This window comes from Meriones unguiculatus, chromosome 10 (genome assembly GCF_030254825.1).
Source record: "Meriones unguiculatus strain TT.TT164.6M chromosome 10, Bangor_MerUng_6.1, whole genome shotgun sequence".
Lineage (NCBI taxonomy): Eukaryota > Metazoa > Chordata > Mammalia > Rodentia > Muridae > Meriones > Meriones unguiculatus.
The window spans coordinates 8,241,688-8,268,175 of record NC_083358.1 but is presented as its reverse complement, the minus strand read 5'-3'; the positions used below and the strand labels follow the sequence as shown (position 1 = coordinate 8,268,175).

The window sequence follows — 26,488 nt, the reverse complement described above, 5'->3', positions numbered from 1 at the left end:
GTCCTCTTGGCAGGCTTCCCCAACACAGAGCAGCTGGGCCACGTGACGCAACAACCTTCCCTTGGGCCCCTCATTTCTGGACCAGGAGCTTTGCCCGCTTTTCAACAAATCTGCTTCTAGACCCCTAAACGGCATCACGTGCCGTCCAGTGCTGGTGGGGTCCCTGGATACGATGGTGACCGTGTTAAGTCCCCACGCCGTCAGAAGGCAGGGTTTCCATCCTTGGCTCACCCTCCAACTGGCTGCCTGCTGATGTGTGCAGGACTCAGTTTTGTCTGCTGTAAAATGGGGCTGCCGAGTCTTCCAGCCCCAGTCATGATCCAGTGCATGCCACAGCCCTAGCAATGGAGGCACTCCAGGAGAGCTGATTTCACAGTCGAAATCTCACCATTGACCCTAGGAGCCAAGAGTATTGTCCAAGCTCCCTGTACCCCTCTGCTGATTCTTGTGGGAGCCCTAGCTGGCTTGGGTCTCCTGCGTTCTCTTCTGTAACTCTGGCAAAAGAGAATGAAATCTTTCTTTTGTCTGTTTTTTTTTTTTTTTTTTTTCATGTCAGGCTTTCTCTGTGTAGCCTTGGCTGTCGTGGACTCACTTTGTAGACCAGGCTGGCCTGGAACTCACAGGGATCCACCTGCCTCTGCCTCCCTGGGCGCTGGGATTAAAGGCATTTGCCACCATTGCCTGGTTATTTTATTTTTGTTTGTTATTGTTGTTGTTTGTTCCAGGACAGCCAGAGCTACACAGAGAAACCCTATCTCGAAAAAACAAAACCAAAATAAAAACCATGTTTAGATTCAGAGGGATGACTCGTTGTGTAAACAGATTCCTGAGCAAGTGTCAGGACCAGGGTTCAGGTGGCTAGAACCCCTTTAAAATTGGGGTGGGTGTGGTGGACACCTGTAATTCCAGCATACAGGAGACAGAGGCGGCATCCCTGGAGCGAGTGGCTCCCTAGACCAGATGAGACAGTGAGAGGCTCCGCCTCTACATATCAGGTGCAGAGTGATTGAGGAAGACAGGTGACGTGAACCTCTGGCCTCCACATGCAAGCACACACCTGAGGTATACATGCAAGCTTTCAGGGACACGGCTGTTCACACGTGCCCCATACACAGAAAAGAAGAGAAAAGAAAAGAAAAACAGAGAAAAAGAAAAAAAGAAAAAAAGCAAAGATTTTGAATTTGGCAAGGCCATAAAGAATCAGGTGAGAGAGTGGAGCCCAGGAGTGCAGGCCTTACTCCAGAAACTTAGGGGATCTGAGGCCCAGGCCCCCACTGTGAGCCGCTGAAAGGTGGAGGGAAATGATAGGGCTGCAGCTGGAGAGGGCAGGTCACGCAGAGTGGCAAGGACACAGCACAGGTGGTTCTGCACGTGTGTTTCCAAGGGGCTGCGTGTCCTGGGTAAGTATCCCAGAGGCCTTGTTTGTCTCCCTGGAGTGACACAGCAGGGAATCCTCATCTACAGTGTCACCACTGGACCAGCCTCTCAGCATCCTTCCCGGGACACAGGACGGATGCCAGCCCCTCAGAGCCAGACCTTGTTGTCTGGCTTTTGCACCTGACCTTGAGTCTAGGTGTGTTGGTATTCTCAAGTCAAAGGGAAGCCCTTATGGAGAGTGTCATGAAAGAGAGTGAACAACCCTTTGCACCAAGAACACACCACTAACCCCAAGAGCACCCCTCTAGCCCCAGCTGCTGTCTCTGGCTGGCCAACGTTGGGCAGCGACCTCAACTCAGGCTCTGTGCCAATTGTAGGATGGGAGCCTAGGATCACACTTCCGGGTAATGGAGCGCCATGGCAGCCAGGTGCTCACTAGGGAAGGGTAGGATTCCTTCAAGCAGCCCCCAAGACACTGTCAGGATCAGCTCGGTCATCGCTAAGCTCTGGGCAACTGGGACAGCATGCACAACTCCTTCACAAAAGGTTTTTGGGCCAATGAGATGCTTTAGTCAGTGAGTAAAAAAGGTCTTGCCAGCCACCGAGCCTGATGACCTACCTACTGTTGATCCCCTCCACCCACAGCGACTCCAGCAAGTTATTTTCTGACCTCTGTGTGCACCGCATGAAAAGCGTATATCACACACACACATACACACATTAAAACGGCAGAAAAGGCAGACACACACGTGCAGTGCTGAGAGGGAGCTTGGTCCCACCCAGTCCAACCCTTTGAACTTTTTATCATAATTTTCAAGATTAGATTTGTTTATGTCTTCATGCTTTTTTGCCTTCAGTATGTTTGCATGCCACATGCATGCCTGGTGCCCACGGAGGTCAGAAGAGGGCATCTGACCACCTGGAGCTGGAGTTATGTAGGATCTAACCTGGTTCCTCTGCAAGAGCATCAAGTGTCTTAACTACTGAGCCATCTCTCCAGCCATTATTATTATTATTATTGTTGTTGTTATTATTTGACACAAGGTCTTGCCAAGTTGTGTAGGTTGGGCCGGAACTGACCATGTACTCCAGGCTGGCCTTGACCTTGTGATCTTCTGGCCTCAGCCTTGGAATACAGGAGCATGCTGGCACATCTGGCCCTGGCTCTAGTGTTGATACAGATGTGTGGGCAGTGGATGGTGAATGCTGGACACCTCACCGTGAGCCATGCTCCAGCTTGTAGCTTACTGCTTTGACAGCAAGCCCCAAGCCCCACGGGTTCTAGTCCTCCCCCCTCCCTCTTGTTCCTTAACCTGCCCAGGAACTCCCGGAACATCCCACCTCTTCTTGCTCCTGGATTACCTGGTGTGTAGCGCCTCTGCTGTTCACATGGCAGCTGTAGTGCCAGAGACTGGGAGCTGTGGGTAGGGCTGGCTCCTCCTCTGGCTGGCAGGTGGTAGTCTGTCCCCGTGCCCTCCCATGCCTGTCCCCTCTACTTGTGTTTGTGCCACGATCTCTTTCTCTTTTTTGAAGTTTATTTATTTATAGTATGATGTGTACGTTTTGTGTATGTGTCTGGGTGTATGGGTCTATGCGTGTATGTGTACAAGTATATATGTTTTTGTGTGTAGAAATGTATAATGTGTTTATGTGTATATGTCTGTGTGTGGGTGTGTCTGTGTGTCTATGTGTGCATATGTGTGTGTATGTCTGTGTGTATATGTTGTGTGTGTCTTTGTGTGTGTGTGTATGTGTATTTGACCGTGTGTGTATGTTGTCTCTTTCTGTCTATCCTTTTCCAGCTCTAGGAATGGAAGGTGGCCAGGCAGCCCACTGCTGAGCTGTAGCCCCAGGCCCCACATTGCAAACACACAGGCAGCACCACCTCTACCAGTTTTTACACTTACCACTCTGCCATATTTATTAAGACAAAAGCATAACCCTTGTCAGCTCCTTTTTCCTGCTGTATAAGTCTCTACCCCATTTTCTCTCTCCCATCGCCAGTCAGTTAGCCATTTCCCCAGCGGATTGCCTCTGATTGCGTCTGTCTCAGCTAGGTCTAGGTTTTCTCATCTGCTTGGGCATAGCAGGGTCAAATGACAGTTAATGCTTTGGGCCGTGGGGCCCGCCCTTCACACCACTCAAGCACAAAGTAACATAGGTGGGGCATTGCCATGATCCCAGGGCGGAGAAGCCGTGACACCTTTTTTTGCCGTGTCACTTTGACCTGACTCTGCAACTAGGGGTGTGCATATATGGTGTGACTGACCCGACAGCGCTCCGGCATGCTGAAACTCTGCATTCTTGCTGTGCCTTCCGGCTGGGCCATTGCGTACAGTGGGCATTCCACGGTCCCCTGGGCTCTGCCCCTGAGGCCTCCTTCCTTGGTGCAGGACAAGGCTTGGCTATGGTATACTGGAGAGCAGCTGAGCCCCGCCTCTCTGCATTGTGCCTTTGGTCTCGCACAGGCTTGGTTGGGACCCTGGAAGGGCTCCAGGGCAGGAGGTGAGAACTGTGCCTTTCTCAGAGCACTCTGGCTCTGCCCTGCCTCCTGCAACAGCGAGCAGCTCGCTCTAGAACTCTGCCTCATCTTCTACTCCCTCCCTATCTCTGCCCACCTTGTCCCAAGCCCATGGGACAGTTACACACCTGGCATTTCTGTGTGAGCAAAGACTAGGGGAGACTTTGGCTGAAGGGACAGAGCCCCCTCCCTATTCTGATGTGGTGGCATTCACTGGGCATGGCTGACTTAGTTCTAACTTGCTGTCTCCTACTTCCTCTTTTCCTTCCAGAACCTTCCGGTGCCCAGCCCTGCTCCAGGAGCCCAGGCTGCCCCATCCCCTTAGCTGTGGCTGCAGGTGTGGGGCCATGAGCTGCCTTCTGAACAGTGTGGTCCCAATGGGGCTGGCTCTGTTGGTCTGCGGAGCACAGGCCTTTCTCCTTCCCAACATCACGAGCCTGGAGAAGCTGCTGAGCAAGTACCAGCAGGCAGAGCCACACTCACGAGTGCGTAGAGCCATCCCCATGTCCGACCGCCAGGAAATCCTCATGCTGCACAACAAGCTTCGAGGCCAGGTGTATCCCCCTGCCTCCAACATGGAGTATATGGTGAGCACCCCCACTCCTGTGCCCCTTCCCTAGGGGTGATGGCAGGCCCAGGGCTGGTGCAGTGTCTGATGGTTTTGTTGAGAGGTCTCATGTAGCCCAGGCCGTCCTTGAACTCACTGTGTAGCGGAGGCTAACTCTGACCCACCTGCATCCAAGCTCGTAAGTGTTGGGGTTACTGATGTGCCTGGTTCCCTTTCCGACCGCATAGGCTGCCTCCAAACTCTCTAGTAGTCAAGGATGGCCTTGGACTTCTGATCGTCTGCTCTGTCTCCCGTTTGCTAGGACTACAGGTGTCTGCCACCGTGCCCAGTTTATGGATGCTGGGGATGGAGCCCAGGGTTGTGTGCATGCCAGGCAAGCACTCTGCCAACTGAGCTACCAACTCTACCAACTCAGCGACAGGCTCTCTTCTAACTAAGATTCAAGGCCTCTACCCAACTGAATCACACCGCTACCTCAGCCTTTCCCTTCTTATCTCTCATTTCTCTCTTTCCTTCAGGGAGCCCAGGCCTAGCTTCTCTCCCTGTTCAGCCCTGTTTAGGTTCTTGTCCCTGGGAGACAGGCCCATCTCTGAAATTGTTCAGACTTCTATGTCCGCCCCAGCTCTGAATAATGACATGGAGGCTTATATTTATTTATAATCGCTTTAGGTCCTAACTTACTCTAGTCCCCAACTAGCTCTTAAAACTCATGTTCGTCTGTGTTCTGCCACGCGGCTCTTTACCGCTCCTCAGTTTCCTGTGTCCAGCTTCCTCTGTGTCCTGTAGGCAAATCTTTTCATTCTTCTTTCTTTCTCAGAGTTCCCATCTCTCCAGAAGTCTTGCCTCATTCTCTCCTGCCTTTGCTGTAGGCCGTTCAGCTCTTTATCCAACCAATCAGAAGGGGATGGAGAACAATGTTTACAAAACATTAAGGCAGATGATGCTTAACGATGCCAAAGTCCAGTCTGTATTCAGCTCTGTGCTGCCACAGAAATCAGCGCTTAAAGATACAAGCTTTACACAGTGCACAAAAACATCACTCCAACATCTCCCCCTTTTAGTCCACTAAAAGGCTCTTTCTCTTACGTTAATAAACTCTATACAGTAAGAACAATTATGAAATCTATCAGGTAAGAATTACATTCATAATGTCTAGTCCATTTGTATTTGGCAACCTTGGAGAAAGTAGTCCATTCCCTATCTTATCTTGGTGAATTTAAAGTTCTCTATTTAAACACTTTCTATCTGAACTTGTTTTTATCAACTTAAAAACATTTTTTAGGCCTTAAAACATTTTTTTAAATCCTAAACAACTTAAGCTTAATTGTGAGACTACAACTATCTAGTCTTTAACCGCATCAGGGACCTGAGAAGGATAAATTGTACCTGAGTAGACAGGAAGTTCAAAGCAAGGAGCTTCTGAAACGATAGAAATGACAGAGGTTGCTGGCTACCTGGACAGTCACCCAAGATTCCTCTGTCATGTTGGAGCATCCATTTCTTCAGCCTGCTGGCCCGTATCTGACAGAGTTTTCTGTAAAGCATGAATTATGAAGGACTTGCCTTGCCTACCTTGTCCTGGTAAAGTTTGGCCATTGATTTCTTTTGTGTCCTGCTTGTCCAGAGCTTGGACAGCATGCTATCAGCAGTTGAGACAAGGCCAGTTTTTTGTTTTTTGTTTTTTTTTTTTTTTTTCCTCTCCGATGGCTAGCTTGCCACAAATGAGGCAAACTCCATATAGGGATTCTTCAGTGTCCATCATCTTCTTTGAAGTAGTATGGGAGTGTTGCCAGGAACAGTCATGTCACTCTGTCAAAACAAACAAACAAACAAACAAACAACTTTTATTATGAAAACATCTTTAAATGCCACATTCTGTAGATCTCTTTTGGAACAATGGCCAAGTCCTGGGAGAGCTAGCTGTATTGTTGCCTAGTCTCTGCGTGATGGGAAAGTGCAGGGCTTGACTGAAGTCCTAGCTGGAATGGTCTGTGAGGCTGGAGCATCTAGCCAGCCATTTTGAAGTTGTATCAGATGCAAAGTTTTAGAGAGACAGCTATTGAGGCAGACTGTGAGGCTGGGCCACAAGGGCTACTTGTCCTGTCTTCTTTGGTGTCTGGTTCTTTTGCTCTGTCCGCACACACACTTTTAAAGGTAGTGTACACTTCTCATTAAACATGTCAAACATGCACGGGATGTGTGGTGGGCATAAATAACTAAAGATGAGTCTCTGCTCTATGTTTGAGCAGGAAAGGCATCGAACTTTCCTAAGTCCTTTTGAACTGTGGAACCAAACTGTAATATAGATCTCCATCCATGACATATGAAAGGATGGCATGTAAAAATAACTCATGAGGACTCCTTAGCCAACAAGATTTATTGGCTACAAAGAGACCTATTCATGTTTCAACCAGTCTGAGAGCTGTTCCCATATAGAGGGATCAGCATATATGTCACCTGTTTTGTTGTTCTTGTTTTTCTCCCCTTTGTGTCTAAAGGCAAGATTTTTAGGAGGTCTTCCCTGGTCAAATCTGATCTTTATTGATTTTGAAGGAATCCATAGCTTTTCTTCTCCTGTGGAAACAAAGGCAAAACCTCTCCCCCAATGCAACTCATTTCTTGCTTTCCATTCTGAAGTTAAGACATTCTTATAATATATAGGCTACTCTAATTCAGCAGTTTTTAACACAACCCAACATCCCTCAGCAGCTCTGCCATCTGTCTCATTGACATTTGAAAGAATTTAAAGTCAATAAAGCATTATTTAATCTAATCTCTGGGAGACTCTATATCTTCCTTCTGTTCTATGAACATTTTCTTTATATTTCTCCACAATTGCTTGTCCTATGGGATTGTAAGACATATCTGTAGCATTAAAATATTGTTGTATTTATTGGATATCAGCTTCAATCTGTGAAGGCATCTCCAAGATAGCCATCACCTCTAATTAATGTGCAACCTCAGAATCATTCCTTTCAGAACTCCAGGCAGAAGCACATTAGAATTCTGAATGTATATCTATGGTATGGCACACATGCTTAATTTTCTAAACTCTACAGAGTGAAACACCTGAACTACTGTATGACATTGCTCTAAGGTGGCCTCACTGAGCAGAGTCTGTGCTTTTAACTCAGCATGTAAACCTTCACCTGGAACTGATCCTTGACATTATTAATATAACGTCTATTCTGAAGCTTCTTTATAGCATCTGTATGACCTGCCGCTCTACAATCTCCTTAAGCCTTTGTGCATTTCTCTCATTGGGGACTACCATTCTGCTGGTGCTGTCGGTTCCAGATATATCCCTCCGAAGATCCTTTATTCTGAATCAAAGGATTTTCCGATCTCTCTTCTACCACCTCCATTCTAGCATTTAATTTTTCAGTCTTTTCCTTCTCTAAGTCGGCTTATTCTGAAATTGTAATCATTACTGAAAATATAATTATTTGTTTACTGATAATCAAAACAAAATTATACAGGGTCCAAGTGCACTCTGTCATTGTATTCTTCCTTTTTTTAAACACAGAAAATATTTTTATTTTTAATTTTTCCTTCTCTCTCCTTCCTTTGGAGACTTTATTTTTTATATTCAAAGTCAGTATTTTTTTCTATGACTCTCTTTTTTCAGTTTCTTTACTTTCTTTAGCATCTGTGTACCTTTCAAATAATTTTTTGTCTTTTTTTCTTTCCTTCTTTCCTTCAGAGACATTACTTTCTGTGCATATTTATTTATTTTTCCTTTACTGCTTTCTAATTTAATATCTATTTAATTTTCTATTTAACTTTCTCTAAACTCTTTCCCATCCTTACATAGTTTATTCTTTTTATGTTATCTAACTCTCTCTTTAAGGGCTTTTCCAGGTATCTTACCAAATCTGAAGCTGGTGTGATGATGATGATGATGATGATGATGATGATGATGATGATGATGATGATGATGATTTTGAGTGCTGTTCAGCTTGGCACCTGATGGTGGCTTCTGGCTTTACCCCTAGGGTTGGTCCAGCCTTCTGCCCCACTCTGGCTGCAGATCTGCTAGCTTGCCTGTACTCTGAATTGCCCCAGCTCTGAGCTGCCAAGGTGCCTCCTCCATGGTGTGAGAAGCACAGTATGAACCCATATCTTTTTCCTCTGGAAATCTGTGCATTTTTCCAAGATGTTAGCCCATGGAATGGCTGTGGTTTTTTTGTTTGTTTATTTGTTTGTTTTTTGTTTGTTTGTTTGTTTGTTTTTGTTAGAAACATAAAACCTCATGGCAGAGTTCTTGGGCAGGTTCTTTCAGCTGCTCAGTCTGTGGCTGATGCCTCTCTTTGTCAAGGATTAGAGAAACCAGAGAGGCCAGCCCCTCTGAGCTCTTGCTCCAAGCTGTTTGGGGTAGCCAGGTGAAATGGCCATTTGTCCCCGAGTTCCAGGGTGGAAATGTCCTCCTTGGCTGGTTTCCAGAATTGGGGGTGGGGTGGGTTGAGGCAGATCACACACCACAGTGTCACGGGTTGCACCTTGCCCCAGAACCTCTACCTCTGTAGCTTTTACCCCTACAGACACTGATGCCCACTGCTCCTCAGGCACTGCCCAGGGTGCCTGGGCACCGTTCTCACAGGCATGGGGCCTCAATGGACTGCTCATGGAGGCTATGTTGTCAAGCTTCAGACTTCCCTCATCTCCCCACCGTCTGCCAAGGTGGAGATAGCTCCTGCCTGGGGACCATGTCCCAGCAGTGCTCCCTGGGAAGGTGGTGGGGAGTGTGGAGCATCTTCCCAACAGAGCTGCCACGGAGAACTGGATTGGGGGTGGGAGCACGGGGACCTGAGGGACCCTGCTGGGAACCTGGGAGAACAGGAAGTACTAACCCCAATCTGCAGATGGGGTGAGACTCAGAGAGGCTCATCGGGAAGGGGCTGGCTCTTGACATACATGGTGCCAAGAGGGAACAACATGGTGAAACCTCACTGCCTCCCACATCTCGTTCCTTAAAGGAAGCAAGCATGGTGCCTGGATTTCTGCTTTCTCTGACAACATATCATGGCACTCCTTGAGAGTCAGGTATCCCCAGAGGGTCCCACAGGCCTAGTACCAGGGCCTAGCTCTAAGACTATCTGTGTATGAGCCTGTGAGCCAATGAGACCGTGAGGCAGTGGCCTGGCTTCTCACAGCCTCCGTTCAAGAAGAGCACTCTCCGGACTGTACCAGAAAGGCAGGGAGAGACTCACGTGCATGCAGAGCTGGCACTGGAGGGTGTGGGTGGGCTCTCGGCTCCTAAGAATGGCCTGTGAGTGACCAGGAACTTACCTGCCCTCTATATGTCTGATTACTGTCATTTGGCATTTCCCAGTTTTGGACTGAAGGGGGCTTCTCCAAGGTTTGAGGCACAGCCAGAGCGCTGACATCCCCAGGGCTGGGGTTTCTGCTCCATCCTCCTGACCTCTGCTGCCGCCTCTCTCCCCTGCAGACTTGGGATGAGGAGCTGGAGAGGTCTGCAGCAGCATGGGCACAGGAGTGCCTGTGGGAGCATGGGCCCGCCAGCCTATTGGTGTCCATCGGGCAGAACCTGGCCGTGCACTGGGGCAGGTAAGGTCAGCTGGCGCCCTGATCTGCAGCGTCTTCCACTTGAGTTGATCAGGCCGCTGCAGCACGGGCCGCTGCCATGGAGACATTTGGGAGAACGCCGTGTATCTTGTGCATTATCCCTGTGCGTTATCGTGGTGTGGGGTGGTAGAACGTTTGCCTGATAGGTTCGAGGCTCTGGGTTCCATCCCCCAAAATAACTGCAGCTCTGACAGGCTCAGCTCTTCATTCATTTACAGCCTGCCACTTGGCTGGGCCCCAATGTGTTCTTACAAAATTCCAATTAATTGCAGCCCAGACTACCACCCTGGCCGGCATCCCTTTTCCTTCTATCAGCCCCCTTTCTTCTAGAGTCATGGTGGCTCCTTGGGTGAAGATGGTCTGTCCATTGCACAGCCCCACACGAAGCCTTTCTGTCCCCGTGGCTTTCATTTGGTGCTTGGCTCTGTCCTGAGGCCCTTCGGTCATCCCTCCAGGGGCCCTAGGACAGGGATGGGATCCTCCTGGGTGGGTAGGATCCTCCCCTAAGGCATCCTGGCATGGCTAGGAGTGACAGGCAGGCTGGCTTCTGCCCCAGCTCCTCATGGCACGTGTCTCCTAGGCCCTGGGGGGAGGTGGTGTCCTGGGGCTCGCTGACCGCGGCTGCTGGTGCTGGGCCTGGGCAGTAATTGTTACAAGACCTCAAACTGCCTGGCTGACCACAAAGCTGTCACAAACGGTCATTTTGCTGGAGACATCATTCCCTGTGAACCACTCTGTTTACACTTGCTGGTGACCAAGGGACTGCGGGTTCACAGACAAGTTACAGTTTCTCTTCCTGATTGAAACAAAATAGAACAATGAATGCATAGCAGTTCACACCTGGAATCCCAGCACCCACTAAGAGGAGGCAGGAGAATCTTGAGTTCAAGGCCAAGCTGGGACAGTGGTCGCAGACCAATGGCCCCACCACAGTGTCATAGCTGTGTGTCATGCATCAGCCATTTTCTTAATGTTTGCTGGTCTTTCTTTGTATTAGCTTTAAGTGAATCTACAATACACATCTACCCATCTACCCTTTATCTTTACCCACCTCTGTCTCCTTGCACAGTCCATCTGCTTGGCCCTGATCCATTTTTTTCTCTCTCTCTTATTCTCTCTCCCCACCCTCCCTCTTTCTCTCTCTCTGGAACCTCCCACATGCAATGGCTACTGCTGAGCCTCACCCTACCTCTTTTCACTTTTGTTTTGAGTCAAGCTCTGGGTTGTCCAGTGAGTTCACTCCGTAGCCCAGGCTGACTTGACATCCTCCTGCCTCAACCTCCTGAGTAGCCACAGTTCCTCTCCCTACCTGCATGCATTCAATCCACATGGTCTCAGCTGCGGTGTCTGAAACCTTGGGTTCTTGAGTTGCTAGTCTTTAATTGCAAACACACAATTAAGGGGACAAAAGCAAATGTCCCCCGCACACACAGGTAGCGTGGAGGCCATCCAGGACGGGGTGGTTTCAGGCAGGTGCTGGTGGGGCTGGGTGCCTGGGTGCTGATCTGGGGACCACCCACCACTTCCGTCCCTGTAGGTACCGCTCTCCGGCGTTCCACGTGCAGTCCTGGTATGACGAGGTGAAGGATTACACCTACCCCTACCCCCACGAGTGCAACCCGTGGTGCCCAGAGCGCTGCTCAGGGGCCATGTGTACCCACTACACACAGGTAAAGCAGGCGTTGCCCTCCGCTCAGCCTGTGCCCAGACCTGGGCAGTGTGGTTGGAAGTGAACGCTTGTGTGCTTACTGCCCGAGGCCTTTGCTTTAATTTAGCGCACCTCAGAGCACACTGGGTTGGGTCCTGCTGTCTGCCGTGCTCCCGTGTTCCCAGGATGAGAGCGTTGGCGTGAGCCCAGCTCTGTCAGCTTCTGTGGTGGTTTTACATTGCTGAGGTTTTTAAATCTCTCCCCACCAACATTGTGTGCACATAGCTTGTATTTTTTTTTTTAAGACGTGCCCTCCCTTAGTGGGTGGTTTACCCTTCTCTGGTGCCCTACCTACCAGTGTCGCTCTGGGGCACCCTACCTCGGAGCTGCAACACAGCGCTGTCTTTTCAGATGGTTTGGGCCACCACCAACAAGATTGGCTGCGCTGTGCACACCTGTCGGAACATGAACGTCTGGGGAGACATTTGGGAGAACGCCGTATATCTTGTCTGCAATTATTCTCCAAAGTAAGACCACGTCGTCCTGGTCACACACAAAGAGTCTAGAAATCGCTGCTTCTGGGTTGTCTCCTCTGGCATTCCCTGCACAGAATGTCATTGGCCAGAATGAGATCAATCATAAAAGGGGGTGTGCAGACCACAATTGCTCCAACTGGTTTTATGAGCCATCTCTTGAGGCCACTTGTACAAGCAAAAGAAGTCTGGTGGGGGGGTGGGGTGGAACAGATCGGAGAAAGAGGATGGGAGCGAGGAGAGAGTGGAAAGAGAGGGGAGAGAGACTGTCTGATTTGTATCAGGTTCTATTCCCTGCCTGAACAGGCCACACAGGGTCTGCCCGGAGCAGCCGCCCTCTCCTCAGAGCATCCGGGTCACAGTGCGTCACTCACCGGATGGCTCAGTGCACAGATATGTATGTGCAGAGCACAGGGCCACATAACCGTTTGCAGCCTGTGGTTTGAACAGTGATGCTGGCGGCCATCCCAGCACGGGGACAGGCGGCTGTGGTGGGCTCCCTGACACACTTATCATTTACAGGAGGAATGAAGCAGGTCCCAGGAGGTGGAGCGCGGTGGGGATGGGGAGCTGGGGGCTGGGAGGGGAAAAGACTGGAGAACCCTGGAGCTTTGGGCAGCAGTTGAATAGCCACACTCCGGCAGGCTTCGGTCCCGGGACTGTTCCTCGCTCGGCTGAAGGGAGAGAATGGGATTAAATCTTCATGTTTAAAAACCACTGGCCCCTCTAATCAGAAACATAACTCTTGGGGCCAGTGTGGAGCCCCAGCGGGTAAAGGGGCTTGCCTGCAAGCCTAATGAACCTGAGTTCGAGCCCCCGAACCCACACAGTAGAAAGAGAAAACCAACTCCCACATGCACGCACACATACCTACTAAGTAAAAAAAGGAAAAGGATGTTTTAACAGAAATTATTTTCCTTCCCTGGCACTGTTCGCTCCCCTTTCTTGGTAAAGTTACCATATTGTCACCATCTTCTGCTCAACCAGCCTAGGACCCAGAGTGCACACTTCAAGCTAGGACCTAATGGCAGACACGTGCCTGTTTGGGAGGGTAGACATCTAGGATAAAGGCCTGGAGACATCGATTGCAGGGAAATCTCTCTGGCTCGCAGTCATGCATCTTTCTGCTGTGTGCCCACGTGGCTATGAGAGAGAGCAGGGAGTGGGCATTTGTTTTGGGACTCTTCTGACGAGGGTACCGGTCCTATGGGAGCAGGCCCCCACTCTCCTGATTGCAATAACCTTAATTACTCTCCCAAAGGCCTGTACTGAAATGTGGCCACAGGGGAGGGTGGGTCTCCATGGGAACGGGGGCAGGTCAGGCGCTGGTCAGTTTGTATGCTAGTTACTTTTGCCTGTGGTTTAATAGTCCTTCCCATGGCCTTTTCCTTCAAGAGGTGTTCCCAGCCTCTTAGCTGGTCAGGACACCATCATTGAGCCAGGGAGGGAACAATGAGCCAGAGGCTGAGAATGATGCAAGATGTGCCTGGCTCTTGTCCCCATGGCCTCATGTGTGAAGAGAGGACCATCCATGGACTGGTCAGAGGTTTGGGAACCTAGCCTTCTGCTGTCCAGCTGGAGAGGCCAGCCCGCTCAGTGAACACTGGTCTCTGCCCTTATGGGCCTGGAAGCCTGGAGGTGCAGTCTGTCTTAAGGAAATAGAGTCCGCTATAGAGGAGATAGAGGAAAACTGGTCTTGGGGAGCAAGATGAACCCCCGCAGGGCCTCGGTTGTCTGCGGAGACCATCAGGCTCTCTCGTGAACAGCTGGGGGCATTTCAGGCCATGCCTGATGTCCCAAGGGAGCTCATCCAGTGGCCCCTACTGTGCATCCCCGACTCAAATTGAGGGGTTAGAACTGTGAGGTCCACAGCAATGCCCAGAGACTGTCCCAGCTGTCCAGGTGGAACTGTAGAGAGGAGGGCCTGCTGGGACGGTGGCAGAGGAAGAGGCAAGCTCCCCAATGCGGACTACCTCCCTCCCTGGCTTGGTGTCATGACTCTTTGGCCATTGCAGTGGGACACCGAGGACATAGAGGTGTCTGCGGCACATCTCGTTCGCTCTAGCAGAAACCCCTGCCTCCCTGGAAAACCACCACAGACCACCCTGGTGGACCTCTCTGCTTTATAGATCCTGTCAAGAGCCTTGACCAAGGGCTTGTCCTGGTGGCTACCCACTGAATAAATAATGAACCAAGGCCCGCTGGGTTAGGGGACCCGAGGTTGCTCCGATGGGTCTGGGACTCCATATATCACCCAGGGAGCCATCACTAATACAGTGCTCAGTGACAGGGTCTCATCATAGTGCCCAGAGCTCCCTGGCTCACTGGCACGGGCAGGGGAGGCCAAGCAGCTGCCTGTCCCTTACCCAGGGCCTTGTCTTTCTCTTAACGTCAGGGACTTGGTTTGAGGGCTCCCTGGTGACCTCCTTCACAGCGTTTCTGCTCTGTCTCTAGGGGGAACTGGATTGGCGAGGCCCCCTACAAGCACGGCCCTCCCTGCTCTGAGTGCCCGCCCAGCTATGGAGGCAGCTGCCGAAACAACCTGTGCTACCGAGGTAGGTGGCGCACCGGCCCCAGCCTCTGTGTGGCTTCCAGCACTCTGAGCCACAGACCGTGAGGGATGACGTGGAAATGACGTCAGATTCAGACTCACCCCTGCAGCCACCCCTGACACACTCTGGGTCTGAGCCCTTCTGCTCTCTGCATTCAGTCCCTGCCACCTGCAGACCCCGATGTCCTGAGACACGCCCCCCCCCGCCACCCATCCACCCAGGCAGCTCCTTGGCTTGGCCCCAGTGGGCAGTGGACATGGCCTTGACCTGTGACCCCCCTCACCTCTCTTAGCATGCTCAGCCTGCTTAAAATAGATGGTTGTAAGAGGCGGTGGCTCACACCTCTTATCATCCTGGCACTTGGGCAGTTGAGACAGGGGGATTGCCACGAATTTGGGACCAGTGTAAGTTACATAGCAATACTTTCACCTCCTCGGATCTCCCCCCAAACAAAACCTCCAGGTGGTTGAACGGTTCCCAATCAGCCCCAGGCCCTAGCAGCCTCATCCTGAACGCATGTTCTAGAGAGTGACGGCTCTCAAGGCTGCCTGGGGCCAGAGCATCTGAGGCTGTGGCTGCCTGGGGCCAGAGCAGCTGTTGGCTTACTCTGGGCTGCTTAGGAAACATCCATTTTTCTCTCCACTGTAAAAACCGCACCTTCTCACCCCCAACGTGCTCTCCTGGCTTTCAGAAGTCATGTCTCAGAAGAGACACAGGGAGTCCCCAGAGGAGCAGACATCTGGGGTTGAGATTTGTGCTCTGGGTGGTTCCCACAGCTGGCCGGGGCTGACAGGGGAGGGAGGGGGCTCCGCTGCACCAACGGTGGGCATGCAGTAGTGACCCTCTTGCCTGTAGTGTCCCTGAGGTGGGCACGGGGTCAGTCTGTTGGACCCTGGGATGTGGAAGAGCAGAGGTCCTAGATCCCAGAAGGCCAGGCTCTCAGCTATCCAGCTAACTGAAGTGAGGGATGCGATAGGAGCAGGAACAATTTCCACCCCGCCTGCGGTCCATCCCATGCACGGTGACAGCTCTTCAGGGAGCTCTCTGAAGGCCAGACAGACAGGCACCTGCCACCGTGTTCTCGTGACCCCCAGACTCCTCAAGCACCTGGTCGCCCTGTTATTACAGCTGCTGGCGCACTCCAGGGTGCCGGGCAGGTGCGTCCTGCGTGCTGGTGAGTAAACAGACCCTCAGCTCCACAGAGGGCTCTTTCAAGCAGCCAGGGCACACAGAGGCCCCAGACACAGGCTTACCCATCCCACGGAGTCCATGTGCTTAGGTCTTTATTTGTGGTGGAAAACACCCAACTCTGCTTGGCAGGCGCTGTTGGTTTCTCAGCTAGCCCTGAAGAAAACCTCCCCTAACTCAGCTTATCTGCATAAGCCACTAAATAAGGGTGTGCCGTGGCACCCTTAAGGCCATGACCTATAATGGGGACACAAGGATTTAGGGATAAGGATAGAAGTTTCCTTCCATCCGGCACTTGTGGGGGATAACAGGCTAGGGAGAAACTCAGCTCTCTGCCCAGCCACATCCCAGCTCTGTGAGTTCTGATGAGTCCTTTTCCAAAAAGTTATTTATTTTTATTTTATGTACATTGGTGTTTGCCTGCATGTGAAGGTGTCAGGTCCCCTGGAACAGGAGTTACGGACAGTTGTGAGCTGTCATGTGGGTGCTGGGAATTGAACTCAGGTCCTCTGGAAGAGCAGTCAGTGCTCCTAAATGCTGAGCCATCTCTCCAGCCCCTCTGATGGGTCCCTTCGTCTCTCTCAGCTTCAGCATCCTTGTGTGTGACGTGGTTGCCATGTCCCTTATAACAGCAGGATGAGAAGTTGGGGGAGGGCCTGAATGCTCAGTTGTCACCAGTCACAGAGCCAGGGGGACCTGGAGCACACTGTGTGTTGAATATCCTGGGAGTGAGCAGAGCCTGGGCTATGCAGGGATGGTCACCAGGAAGTGGCCAAGTCCCTTTGGGTCACACATCCCTCCGGCACCTCTTGGGAGGGGTTGGGTCCATGGCATTTCAGCTTTCCATTTTTATGCGTGGGGCTAGGGACCAGGACTGTCCACCCACATTCTGAAAGAGTGAGCCCCCTCAGACCCTTCCAAACCAGATTTGGCTCAGTGAAGCTGGGCTTTTGAGTCATCCTGCCTTAAAGCCAATGGAAGAAACCCAGCCCGTGCCCAGACGGCAAGGGGGCCGTGAATGGCTGCATTGACGGGATAGGCATTGAGGCTGCCTGTGCAGCTCGGGGGTTCTGTGGAGGTTCCTCCCAGAGCTGGTGCTACTGTGCTTTGGGAACCTTAGACCTTGCTGCTGGGCATTCTTGTTCCTTGGCTCTCGTGTGTGTGTGTGTGTGTGTGTGTGTGTGTGTGTGTGGCAGGGGCGGGGGAGACACGTGCTTGAGTCACTTGTTCCTTGGGATTTTGGTGAGCTTCTCCTGTGTACAGAGTGCTGGGGGTTTGGTGGGCCATGAAGCTGGAACCCCTGGTGACACAGATGAAATTACAGCCAGACATGCATAGTCTTTCACCTCTGTCTTCCCTGTCCTTCTCCTCTCAGGCCAGGGCTAGCCCGGCATGAGTCAGTTCCCACCCACTGCGCAGCTCCCCACCTAGAACGACAGGGGCACCTCACTTGTTGACCCTTCTTTTGGATACCTGTCATGGTGGTGCAGGACATCAAGACCCGGGCTGCTACTCTCTGAAGACAGCTCGTGGGGAAGAAGGGCCTCTGTGGAATTAGAGATGCCTGTGGGTGCTTCATTTTTTCTTCTTGAAATAGTCTTGGCCCAAACAGTCCGACTCTGGCCCCGGAGACAGCATTTTCTTAGGAAGCAGACTGCCAGCCTGGGGGGTTGGGGTGGACGGGGACTCGTCTCCCTATTGGCCAATAGGAGCACTAATCAGCAAGGTTAGGCTGTTGGGCAGAGCTGCAAAGGGGCATGAGGGAGGTGTGCTCAGCACGTTCTTTGGACATCAGGGAGCCCCATGGGTTCTCCTTTGAGGTGTGTTTCCGGAAGGGTGCTTCCTGGCTCTGCCATACAGACTCCTGTGGAGAACCGTGGTCCTCAGTGGGGCCACCTAGGGGCTCAGTGTGGGCAAAGGCAGCATAGGAAAGCCAGCTCACCCTCAGGCTCTGCTTTGCTGTAGGTCAGAGTCTGGTGTCCCGGCGGTCCACCATCCTGGATGAGAGTGGGGATTAATGAGGCCAAGGGGCACAATTCGTCCCATAAAATGATGCTTTGAAAGGGGGAGGTCATGATGAAGGAGAAGGGATAGTATAGGATGGCTTGGGTGGAGAAAGATTGAGAGCAAGTAAGCAGCAATCTTTTAAACCAGGAGCTGAGGTTTTGCAAAGTTCTGTGTACCAGGGCTAATGCTTTTTGAGAGAGAGCGTACTGGTTAGGGCTTTTTTTGGGGGGTGGTCTCATGTTGACACAAACTAGTGTCATCTGAGAAGAAGGAACCTCAACTGAGAAAATGCTTCCATCAGCTTGGCCAGCAGGCGAGTCTGTGGGGGTATTTTCTTGATTAATGATTGACATGGGAGGGCCCAGCCCACTGTGGGTGGAACCACCCCTGGGCAGGTGGTCTTGAGTTGTACAAGCAGGCTGAGCAAGCCATGGAGAGTGAGGCAGCAAGCAGTGTTCCTCCATAGCCTCTGCTTCAGTTCCTGCCTCCAGGTTCCTGCTCTGGTTCCCCTCACTGAACTGTAATCCGTTTAAGCTGAATAAACTCTTTCCTCCCCACTGTCCTTTTGGCCGTGATATTTATCACATCAATAGGAAGCCAGCTAGGGCATAGGGTCTCATAATGTAGCCTAGATTGTCATGTTACTCACTATATAGGCAGGCTGGCCGTGAACTTGAAGCAGTCCTCCTGCTTCAGTCTCCTGCATGCTGAGATTACAGGTATGAGCCACTATGCCCAGCCAGGTCCAATGTTAAGGCAGCAAATCTCCATTGCCAAGCCATGGCTTGAGCAGGGTGAGTGGTCCCTGTCACTAGGGGTCAAAGTGTGGCATGAGTCTTTGGGACTATAGCCCAACAAAACCAGGAAGCCGAGGGACCTCAGAGAGAGCTACAGCTCTGAGGCTATGGTTAAGGACGGGGACAGACGGTTGTGTGGAAGATGAGGAGGGACAAATGACTATTCTGACCTCCAGGCGTGGCTGCTGCACCTTACTCTAAGCCCAGGCTGCCTCTCTGAGGTCCAAAGCAAACATGGAAATGAGCTGACTGCCTGTCCCCAACATAACCTTCTCACTGTGCTTGAAACGACTCTTTGTGAAGCCAAATCTCAAATCAGTTTAGTCCCTATTTTGGGGATGGATTTGGTGGTGCACACCTTTAACCCTAGCATTTGGGAGCCAGGGACAAGTGGATCTCCATGAGTTTGAAGCCAGCCTGGTGTATACAGCAAGATTCTATCTATCTCAAAAACAAAACGAAGGGCATTGTATTGGCTAGGTTTTGTGTGTGTGTGTGTGTGTGTGTGTGTGTGTGTTTTGTCAAGTTAACACAAACTGGAGTCATCAGGGAGGGAGGAGCTCAGTTGAGGAAATGCCTTCATGAGATCCATGCATAAAGCATTTTTCTCAATTAGTGATCAATGGAGGAGGGCCCAGCCCATGGTGGGTGGTGCCATCCTGGGCTGGTGGTCCTGGGGTCTGTAAGAAAGCAGGCTGAGCAAGCCTGGGGAAACAAGCCATTAAGCAGCACCCCTCCTTGGCCTCTGCATCAGTTCCTGCCTCCAGGTTCCGGCCCTGCTTGAGTTCCTGTCCTGAGTTCCTCTAATGATGGATGTACAAGTCAAATAAACCCTTTCCTCCCCAACTTGCTTTCTGGTCATGGTATTTCATCACAGAAATAGAAACCCTAACTAAGACAGGCATTCTGGGTGAATTCAGCGTGTTTTCTTTCTCACCCTTAACCACCCACCAGAAGAGCCTTACAATCAGAAGCCGGAAGCTGACGAGACGAACGAGGTGGAATCACCCCCTGCTCCTGAGGAAACACATGTCTGGGTTCAGCCCAGGGTTGTCAGACCCTCGAAGCCCAAGAAGACCCCAGTGGTCAACTTCATGAGTGAGTTGGTGTCCCCAGCCTCTGGGTGCCTGCGTCCCCCCAAGCCACCTTTGATAGGGGATGGTGGAGGAGGGGAGCTGGGTATTCTGTAACAGGAAGAGGATGGGCTGGAGCTGGCTACAGTGCAACCCTAAGTCTTGTTTGCCAACGAAGCTTTTAGGTCACAGAAGTAAGCCTTGAGGGAGGATGGTGGGCGGCTCTATTCTCCAGGCGGGATATTTGTTTGTTTGAAGGCAGAATCTCACGGAGCCAAGAGTGCTCTTGAACTTGGTGTGTAGCTGAGGATGACCTTGAACTCCTCACCTTTGTGCTTGCACATGCACCATACCTAATTTATGTGGTACCCACGATAGAACCCAGGGCTTCCTGCAAGCTACCTAGGCAAACGATGTACCCACTGAGCTACACTTCCCAGAGCAGATTTTTTAATAGTTTGTTTTTATTTTATGTGCATTGGTTGTTTTGTCTGTGCGAGGGTATCGGATCCCACTAAGCCATCTCTCCAGCCCCTCCCCGAGGGAGATATTTTAATGTTAGATTTTCCTGAGACTTTCAAAGGGAATCTGGGAGGAAGTTGGGTTCTCTAGGGTTTGCTGGCCACTCAGAAATCAGTCAGTGCATACCACATCCAGGCTAGTTCCAGGATGGTCCACACATCCTTCCCCAGTCTCCAGGATCAGCCCCTTCCTTGACTCATTTGCTCATCCATACAAGGAGGGTGACCATAGCTGTGACTGCCTGACTGCAAAGATGGCTTGCAGCAGCATGAGCCAGCCACCCAGAGTCAGTGGATGGTTCCCAGTGCTGAGACCAGTATGAATTGCTTCCAATCCCCACCCTTTGGGTGGACATTGGCTATTTCCAGAGACTTAGAAATCCCGAAATGAGGACTGTTCCAAACTCACCTCTTGTCTTCTCCGTCCCTGGACACCTCACCTCCTAAGGCTTACTTGCTTCCCTGCCCAGCTAGAGCTCAGCCCCTATCTGGTTGGTGTGTAGGCACAGGCTGTTGGGTGTTTCCCACAGCAGGGCCACTGGTCACACTGAATGCCTGGAGTTTCCTGTCTCTCAGCATTAGAGAAGACAACAGTGGACTTGCCAGGGGAAGGTGTGTCCACTCTCCTCAGACACCCAAGACTCTTTCCCTACAGGAGGCTCTCTCTTCTTTTGGCCTTCAAACATGCCCAGCCTGCAGTGACCGCATAGCTGGCTTAGCCAGAAAGTGGGCTGGTGCCCTGGCTGTCCTGACAGTGCCAGTTTTAATACTGCAAAATTACAGTCTCGCTCATCTCTTTTTCAGATTTATTTTGATTGTGTTTAATTGTGTGTTTACCTGTGTGTGGTTATGTGCACATGAATGCAGTGCCCCTCCCCCCTCAGGATGTCAGATCCTCTGGATCTGGAGTTACAGACGGTTGTGAACTGCCCGACCTTGGGTGCTGGGAACTGAGTTCCAGTCCTCTGCAAGAACAGTATATGCTCTTAAATACTGGGTCATCTGTCCAGCCTCTTGTTAGGTGTTAGGTTTTTCTTTCTTTCTTTCTTTCTTTCTTTCTTTCTTTCTTTCTTTCTTTCTTTCTTTCTTTCTTTCTTTTTTTTTTTTGGCAGGGTTTCTCTGTGTAACAGCCTGGGCTATCCTGGAATTCTCTTTGTAGACCAGGCTGGCCTCGAACTCAGAGATCTACCTGTCTCTGCCTCCCGAGTGCTGGGATTAAAGGCATGTGCCACCACACCGTTTGTTAGTTTTTTCTTAACACTGCTCCCAGTGTGGAAATGGTTGGCAAATGGTTGCGAGGGATATAATGTGGATAAGAATAACCAGGATCCCTATGTCCAGGCTGGAATGAGGGCTCGTGCAAACCCTGCTGCCTAAAAATTCACCCACCCACCCCACTCCTCTGTATATTCCGCCTCTTGCAAGCCATACCCCTTGGACAGCCCACCCCTTTGTAAGCCTTACCTTCTCAGAGCCAGGTAGAGCTGTGGGCATTGAGTGTGTGTGTGTCAGGCAACCATCATGGTCACATGATTTATTTCCTTCCGTCCTTATTTATTTTTATCTAATGCTCATAAGAATCTTTGGAGGTGGGCACTGCTGTGTCTACCTTGTTTGAGGGTGGTAATTGAGTCTCAGTGGAAAATAACTTATGCCAGGCTACAACTGCCCCTGTCTAAAGTGACAAGTAAGGCTGGAGCTGGGCATAGCGATAGGGGCTCATCATCCCAGCATTCTGGAGGCTGAGTCAGGAGGATTTCAAGTGAGGCCAGCCTGTGCTGATTGTGAAAACCTGTCTTAGAAATGACAAGAAGCTGGGAGGTGGCGGCACATCCCTTTAATCCCAGCATTCAGGAGGCAGAGGCAGGTAAAGCTCTGAGTTCGAGGATAGCCTGGTCTACAGAGTGAGTTCCAGGACAGCCTGGACCATTAAGAGAATTCCAGAATGTCCCTTGGAATGATGGAGGAGTCCTTCTAGCCAGGATTCACCCTCCTGATCTCATAGTCCCATTCTCATGTCTCTCCTAGCCCAAGTGGTCCACTGTGACACCAAGATGAAGGACACATGCAAAGGATCCACATGTAACAGGTGAGGGCCCCGCTGGGCTGGGCTGGGCTGGGCTGGGCTGGGCTGGGCTAGCTGCCCTTAGGACCCTCCTGAGGCACATGTCAAGCCACATGATTTTCTAAAGCCTTGCTTCCTACTCTGAGCCTCCTGGAAAGATGTGGGGGCTATACCGCTCCTACTGTTAGCACAGCATACCATATGCGCCATGTTCCAGTCTGACCGTGACACTCCTCTGTCCCCCTGATGGTGGTGGCCTGCTGTCCCCAAACCACAACATCCACTGTCACCCCTGACCACTGCCTCAGACTGAGCACATGTCACCAGCATTTCTCAACTGTCACTCCTGGGGCACATGAAACAATGAGGTGGGGCATCTGGTATATTATGGAATGTTGAGCAAACTCCCCGACCTTGATCTCCACCAAATGCCAGTGGGGACAACCAAAACTGTTCCCAGACATCAGCCAGCGCATCCTAACCTAACCCTACGAGGCACGTGTTACTGCCAGGTGCTTTGTCTCTGGTCCAGAGAAGGGTCCCCGTGATTATGGGAGTGATAGACATGGAGCCTCTTATTATAAAAAACAAAAACAAAAACAGAAAAACAAAAACAGTATCTCGACCCTGATGGGTTTTGGCAGACCAGCTCTCACTCCAGTTTGTGGCCGACCCCTTGGTGTGAGGCCTGCCTTTGGAGCTGGCTTCCAGATTTAGCCTGAGGTTTAGCTGAAAGCGTGCAGTCTCTGAGGATTTAGCAGCGTGGTGCTCTGCCCAGGCAGAACATGAACCCTGCTCCCTGAGGGGGTGATAGTGTCATCTAGGAGAGTGTTTAGAAAGTGTCACTCAGGGCCTCTGCTCAGGGACGCTGGCATGGTGTGAGTCTGTTGAGAGCTGAGTGAGTTATTTGAAGCATCCATTAGAAGGAGAAGGTGGCTCTTCCTATCACCCGAGGGACCTGTAGTCCAGTTGGTGGGACAGCCTTCACTCACATGGGTCTGAGTGAACAAGGAACAGAGTAGCCAAGATGTGGCTGTCCCAGGGGGACACCCATTGGGTGCCCTGTGCAGCTGTGGGAACCTCTGAAGATGTTCCTCTAGAGGAAATCACTGAGTGTTGGTGCCACAAGCCAAATGGTGTGAAATGTCACACCCAAACCCAGGGCGCACACCTGTAATCCCAGCACTCAGAGAGGCAGAGGCAGGTGGATCCCTGTGAGTCTGAAGTCAGCATGGGTCTACGAAGAAGTTCAGGACAGCCAGGGCTACACAGAGAAACAAACAAAACAAATCCATTTGGCCGTGTCTTTGTCCTGGTACAGTTGATGTGCAGCTGGGGTGAGTTGCCGTCTTTGTGCTGGGCATGTTCATATTTACAAGGGAAGTTGGAGAGTCTGTGGACGTGAACTTGAAGGCTTTCCCATAGGTTAGGTTTTGGTCTGTGGTGAACAGGAGCCTCATTGTTCTATGTTAACCTCATTAAACAAGAAGAAGAAGCCTTGGGCTGGGAGACAGCTGCCTGGCACCCAGGTAAAGCTGGTTGGGGGTCTGCACCCCAGCGCTGGAGGGAGGAAACAGAGGCAGGTGGAGCCCAAGGAGGCCGTGGCCAGTCAGCCTAACCGAACCGGTGAGCCCAAGGTTCAAAGAGAGTTACCTTAAAACACAAGGCGGGGAGGGATCGAGGAAGAAGACATCCAGCATTGACCTTTGGCCGCCACACTCATGCACCATGTATATGCACACACACACACACACACACACACACACACACACACACACACACTGGGTAGTGTGCGCCTGTCATCCTAACACTGAGGAGGCAAAGGCAAGAGGATTGTCACAAATTTGAAGCCATAATCAATTCCAGGTCATCCTGGGCCACAAAGTAAGGCTCGATCTCACAACGAACAAATCGGCTGGTGAGATGGCTCGGCAGTTGAGAATGGTTGTTGCTGGGTGTGGAGACCAGGGCTTGAATTCCAGCCCTCACAAAAGCCTCTCCTGGGAACTAACCAGCTCTCCTGGAATCTGCAGGCACCCACACCCGTCCATGCCCCTACACCTGTGCATACAGATGGGGACACGCACAATTTTCATAGCGGTGGAATCCGTCAGTGACATATTTACAAAATTCAAGAAAGCTCGTGAGGAAAATTGGCGATGTCGCTGGGAAGTTTCACCAGCGAGCTTTTCTTTATTCACCCATCAGGTACCAGTGCCCCGCAGGCTGTCTGAACAACAAGGCGAAGGTTTTCGGATCTCTGTTTTACGAAAGCGTGAGTGTGGCCAGTGCTTCTGTACATGGCAAGTGGGAAGCCCCCCTTAAAGCAAGCGGGGGCTCATGGAGACCGGCGTTCTCTCTCCTGGCTCAACCTGGAATGTCCGAATGGACTGGTCTGAATGGCCCCGTGCCTCAAAAGCTCCTGAGACCATTTCTGGGAAAGGGGACTGAAGGTCATTGAGGGACTGGGACCAACATGCTCAGCTGGAAAGGGCTTAAGCGGCCAGGATGAGCTCTTAAGCCATCCAGGAACAGGATGTGGCCAAGGTCGGCCACATGTGAATGGTCGGGTGGGGTGTGTTTTGGTTTTTTGGTTTTGGTTGGCCGGGGACAAGTGGCTCAGATGGCTCTGGGAAAGGAGCTCTGTCCATCTGTGGCCTCTTTTCTGCTCGTAGTCTTCCAGCCTATGTCGAGCTGCCATCCACCATGGTGTCATTGACGACCGAGGTGGCCTGGTGGATGTCACCAGGAATGGGATGGTACCCTTCTTTGTCAAGTCTCAGAAAAATGGCATGGAGTCCCTGAGGTACCTGTCTTGTGGGGATGGGGGGGTGGGAGTGAGGGCGGGCGAGGGCCCTGACAGAGTTTGCTTATTGTAGAAGCATTTTTGAGGGCTGGACATATGTAAAGTGCTTACCATGCAAACATGAGGACCTGAGTCTGATCTATTTGTGATCCTGGCACTGGGGAGGCAGAGACAGGAGGGTACCACGTCCACATATGACTGAAACTTTGAGAAGCGTCTAAGAAAACAGGAAAACGAAAGACAACCCATGTTCCACAGCTGACTGTCCTGTGGGCCACCAGCTGCTCCAGTCCGGGTCTCCTAGGGCTGGGCCACCTGGTTGAACTCTGTATCTTAACCTCTGGCCACCGGCCTGGCTTCATCTTATGCATTTAAGAACCTTATTTTTTATTTTTATTTTTTCTGGCTGAGGCAGGATTACCGTGGGTTTGAGGTTAGTGAGTTCCAGCCCCTCTAGAACATGTATCAAGAAACCAAAAAAGAGAAATGTGTTATTCTAAGAAGGGGTCCGAGGGCTTTGCTAGGCTGCTGGAAGAGTCCCACTCTGGAATATTCTAAGCTTTTCGGTTCCCCTGCTTCATGCAGGGCAGTGTGAGGTGCGTGGGTTGTTGGGGGCACATACACTGACTCACGTTTTCCCTTCCAGCAAATACAAGCCTTCCAGCTCCTTCACCGTGTCAAAAGTGAAAGGTAAGTGGGCCAGGCCCCAAGGGAACAGAATGTGCGTGGGCTGGCTGGGATTGCCCGGGAAGTCCCCCTTCCTCTGATCCTTTCTTTGTAGTTATCATTTTGGCCTGAGGCATTGTTCCCAGAAAGGCTGTCAGGAGGGTCCTGAAGAGCCCCTTCCCTTACTGCTTTCTAAGCACATCTGGGTTTGAACTTGGCTGTCAATGGCTGAGTCAGAACCACTGGGGCATGGCTGACTACCACAGACGTGGTCAGTGTAGGTCTGCTGTTTAAAGGCCTTGATGGGCGGAGTCACTGTCCTGGCACGGATAGATGCCAGGGAGATCAGAAACGGAAGCAGGAGCCACTGCGGTCCCTCGGCTTCTCCATGTGTAGACACAGAGTCACACCTGGGATGGTCAGAGATGGCAGGGCAGGGCACGAGTTTCAAAAGCAAGCATCAGTATCCAAATGGCGAGTACGAGCAGCATCCCGTGGGGAGACCAAGGGAGGTGTGAGCCTGCAGACATGCTGGACTGCGGGCCTGTCTGCACACTGTGAGTGAGAACACGCAGCCTGA

General features: G+C 51.3%; 1 protein-coding gene across 1 annotated transcript in view; it reads left to right on the top strand.

Annotated features, from left to right (window-relative positions):
- Crispld2 (cysteine rich secretory protein LCCL domain containing 2) overlaps window positions 1-26,488 on the top strand; it is a 58,014-nt gene that overhangs the window by 11,152 nt on the left and 20,374 nt on the right. The window contains exons 2-11 of the mRNA XM_021654472.2: window positions 4,170-4,485; window positions 9,916-10,034; window positions 11,590-11,722; window positions 12,112-12,227; window positions 14,688-14,788; window positions 19,732-19,875; window positions 22,400-22,460; window positions 24,645-24,711; window positions 25,112-25,242; window positions 25,889-25,932. Coding sequence (XP_021510147.1) covers window positions 4,246-4,485; window positions 9,916-10,034; window positions 11,590-11,722; window positions 12,112-12,227; window positions 14,688-14,788; window positions 19,732-19,875; window positions 22,400-22,460; window positions 24,645-24,711; window positions 25,112-25,242; window positions 25,889-25,932 — 1,156 coding nt within the window. The 5' untranslated portion in view covers window positions 4,170-4,245. The remainder of the gene's footprint in view (window positions 1-4,169; window positions 4,486-9,915; window positions 10,035-11,589; window positions 11,723-12,111; window positions 12,228-14,687; window positions 14,789-19,731; window positions 19,876-22,399; window positions 22,461-24,644; window positions 24,712-25,111; window positions 25,243-25,888; window positions 25,933-26,488) is intronic.